General features: G+C 33.3%; 1 protein-coding gene across 1 annotated transcript; it reads right to left on the bottom strand.

Annotated features, from left to right (window-relative positions):
• Nucleotides 1-2,032: 2,032 nt before the first annotated feature.
• Nucleotides 2,033-3,835, bottom strand: LOC111879214 (uncharacterized). The gene is made up of 4 exons (XM_023875686.1): nt 3,599-3,835; nt 2,675-3,524; nt 2,458-2,627; nt 2,033-2,374 (listed from the first exon to the last, which is right to left on the bottom strand). Exons 1-4 carry the CDS (start codon nt 3,833-3,835, stop codon nt 2,033-2,035), a joined length of 1,599 nt encoding a protein of 532 aa, XP_023731454.1.
• Nucleotides 3,836-4,086: the final 251 nt, after the last annotated feature.

Below are 4,086 nucleotides of genomic sequence, written 5' to 3'. Positions count from 1 at the left end.
AACACATGTGTATCCATTATCTATTTTCGTCGGTAGCTAAGTGTTTTGCGGCAAAACAAATGTTTGGCTGTGAATGATTTCCTAATTCTAATTTTTTTTTCTCAATTGAACCTATATATATATATATATATATATATATATATATATATATATATATATATATATATATATATATATATATATATATATATATTAAAGGCAGAATTTCATATACGCTATTCCTAAACCGCTAAATATCGTATTTACCTGGCCTGAACTCTAAATATCGTATTTGCCCTTCCTAATGTTTTTTAATATCATATGTACTCAAATCTATTTTTTTGTTATTTATTATTGATTTATAATTGTTTTTCATAATATTAAATCATTATAATTAAAATACATTCATAATGGACAAGAATACCCTTCCTTTTAATTTCCAATTCACGATTCACAGATTAGCGATCATTAGCGTTATCCCCACAATTCACGATCAAGTCTCTCTTGTCGATACCTCCAGCTTCACGATCAAGCCTTCCTAACACTTCCGATCGTTGCATCCGATTCCACTCAATTGTGCTTCCAGGCGGACCCAACCCTGTTATCGCATACATACACTTCAGGTAATAAAAAAAGGATTCCACTCAATTGTTTGATTTGTTCAGCAATTCATAGCCTTGTTGCAACTGCAGTAATCAGGATTTTATGATTTTTTTGTCAATTGAGCATTCAATCTGGGATTACAACTGATAAATATGTCACCTACACATCTAGAATCTCGGATTGTTGAAGTCCCTATATCGGTTTCATAATTCCTTTTCCATGTATGCTTTACTTTTAGGTTACAACTGAAACCACAAGCTTAATTTTGGTTCTGGAATATGAAGATTTGGTCATGTTCTTAATAACATTTGCCTCCATATAAGAAGCGACTCATATGGTGATTCACTGTTTGGGATAAAGGTCTTGCCACCAGCTATTCGATGAATTGTTTAAGTGAGTTGAGTTATTCTATGTTCTTATCATCATTTTAGTGTTTTGCCTGTAATTTATGATTCTACAACAAAATTTCGTATCAGGTACACAAACTGTGATGCATGTCCAATGAGAGCCGAATGTAAACACTTTGCTAATGCTTTTGCAAGGTATAGGAATCTATTATCTATGTTTTTTTTCTGTTTTTAATGGCTTTAATGGTAGATAATGAAGCACTTCATGACTGACATTTGTAATTGTACAGTGCAAGGATTTCCCTAATAGGTCTAGAGGAAAAAAAGACAGCGGCTTCAAATTGAAGATGAAACTGACAATAAAAGTGAAGGGTGTTTTGGGAAGAAATTTGAACTAATTATTGAAGAACCAACAACACCTAAGCCAGAAGTCACGAAACTATCACTAAGTGACATTGAGGAACAATACTTTGAAGATTCAGATGAAATCCGAATTATCAAACTGAACATGGAAATTTTGTAATAGTTAATTACAGTAGCTATATTTTTTTTTAAGAAATAGCATTGTACTTTGAGAAATTCATGATATATAGCATTGAACTTTTAAAATTTTGTAATAGTTAATTACAGTAGCTATATTTTTTTTATCCTTGTATGTTTTAATTGTAATATATACAATTTTGGTCTTTAAAGCATATATTTGGAATTATTTACAGTTTGGTCCCTAAACTTTAAATTTGCACCATATATATAATTTTGAAAACAAATGCAAATCCATGAAAGAAAAACTAAAACAAAATATTTATTTATGTCACGTACTAACAAAAAAAATCCATCAATTAAACCCTAACTAAGAACATTTTCAACTTAAGCTAACAAAAAATTTCTAAACCAACTAATTTCATGAGACTTTTTCATGTAGAACCCGAAACTCCCGAACCATCATGCGATTTAGTATCCTTTCCACGTAACCTTTTAGATGTAGATGTTTCATTTTGATCAGAACTTTGAGATGCTGGATTTTTACATGTCTTTTCAAGTGTCCATACTCTCCACATCGCGAACACTTGTGTCTTCTTTTAGACTCATCCGATGATTTTATTCTATTTTTTCTTAGTCGTCCAGGTGGGCGTTTGGTAATAGGTGGATAAATTTTCTCTGCATTTTTTTTGCGCCCATTGATCCTGTCCGGGCATCGAAGCAATTTGAATAGCATACGTAGCTTTAAAGTTCTCTATAGTGAAATATGGATCAACATATTTGTCCCAGTTAGCATCCCTTATATACGCAATAAAAGCCGCTGCATGTACACATGGTCGACCCTGAACTTGCCACAATCGACAACTACATTTTCTTTCATCTAGGTTGACCTCCCAAAGTGTTCCCTTGTACTTCACTTCAGCTTGATTCTCAGAACTTCTAGTAACTTCATACTCACCCAAGTTCTACATGAAAAATTATATATGAATTATTGAAGTAAAAACTAAAATAAATATAATCATTTAACTAAATTATTTAACATGCTTACCTTAGCGATGTCATTAAGATGGTTTTTAGCAATAGGAACCAATGTGCCATTCCATGTATTCACCAAATTTCTTTTCTTATCAAACCGTTTCATAATCTTTTCCCTAATTGCATCAAGGAGATCAAGCACAGGTTTATAGCGCAATTTACCAATCCAAGAATTAATCGTTACTGAAATATTATTAGTGATGTAATCACACTTGGAAGTAGTACCAAACTTGCTTCTACTCCATATTTTTTGTAGTTGGTATTTAGATATGCAATGAAATCTTCATTTTTATCACTAATTTCCTTCAATAATCTGTTATGCTTGGTAGAACGGTAGGTTTTGGCAGCAGACCATAGTTTTTTGTTAAAGAAGTCCCCACGAAAGTGTTTTTTGAAGTTGCTATATAAGTGCCTCATACATTCCCTATGCTCAACATTAGGATAAACATTCATCATGGCTACTTCTAACCCTTTTTGCATGTCTGATGAGATAACAAGACCATTTGGCGTCCCAAATGCTTTTTTCAGTGAATCAAGAAACCATGTCCATGATTGTGTGTTTTCTGATTCAAGCACACAATATGCTATTGGAAAGATAGAATTGTTACCGTCAATACCAGTTGCTGCGGCTAATACACCATTGAACCTTCCTTTTAAATGGCAAGCATCAAGACCAATATACGAACGACAACCAGCAGCAAACCCTCTAGAACAAGCTGCTAAACAAATGAAAAACCTTTTGAAAAGTTTCTTTCCACCAACTATGTCAAAGCCAATTTCAACAACACTTCCTTCGCCCCTTAGTAATAGTTCTTCTTTAAATTCATCCATCTTCATGAAGGAGTCTTCCCACTTACCATATATGTCGGTATAAGCTTGCTCTTTCCCTCTAAAAACTTTTAGGTATGGCACATCAACATTGTAAGTTTTCATAATCGAATTTCTAAGCTTATATGGAGAGACCTCTCCATCAGATTTCAACTTGTCAGTAACTACATTAGCAATCCATCCTTGAGTGGCTCGTTTATTGCCACCCTTGTTGCTGTGAGTGCAAGAATGTACTTCTAACATTTTCTTAACCTAAAAAACTGAAATAAACATAAATATATTTTTAATATGAAGCATGTTAAATATAACTTAAGGTATACACTTACTTCAAAGGTAACTGCATCTTGTGTAATAGATGCATGAAGTCTCCACTCGCACTCTAGGTTTTCACACCTTGCTGTGAATCGCGTCGGGTCGCTTTTTTGAATGTAGTAGTTCAATTCATTTATGACTGCATAGTGGTTCAAAGCTCTCCTAAAATCAACCACGTTTTCAAATTTTGATCCGACTTTCATGCTTATCCTATTCTTACTAGATGAGTAAACTACATCATCATCATTCATTATATCATCTTCATTATCAGAAATGAGATGACCGTGATAACTTTCTGCACTAGGACAAAGGTCTGCATCATACTAATTGTGTGGTTCATCTCTGTTGGCACACAAATGGTTAGTATGATTATTAGAGCCGAGGTTATTCTCTGTTGTCACATAAATGGTTACTTGTTTCTCATTTCCATACATGCCAAGCATAGCCATGAACTTATCATCATAATAAGGCACAATAAGGGATTTTTCTGGTGCATACTTGT

The sequence above is a fragment of the Lactuca sativa genome, chromosome 8, assembly GCF_002870075.4.
Source record: "Lactuca sativa cultivar Salinas chromosome 8, Lsat_Salinas_v11, whole genome shotgun sequence".
Classification (NCBI taxonomy): Eukaryota; Viridiplantae; Streptophyta; class Magnoliopsida; order Asterales; family Asteraceae; genus Lactuca; species Lactuca sativa.
This window is presented reverse-complemented; position numbering and strand designations above follow the sequence as displayed.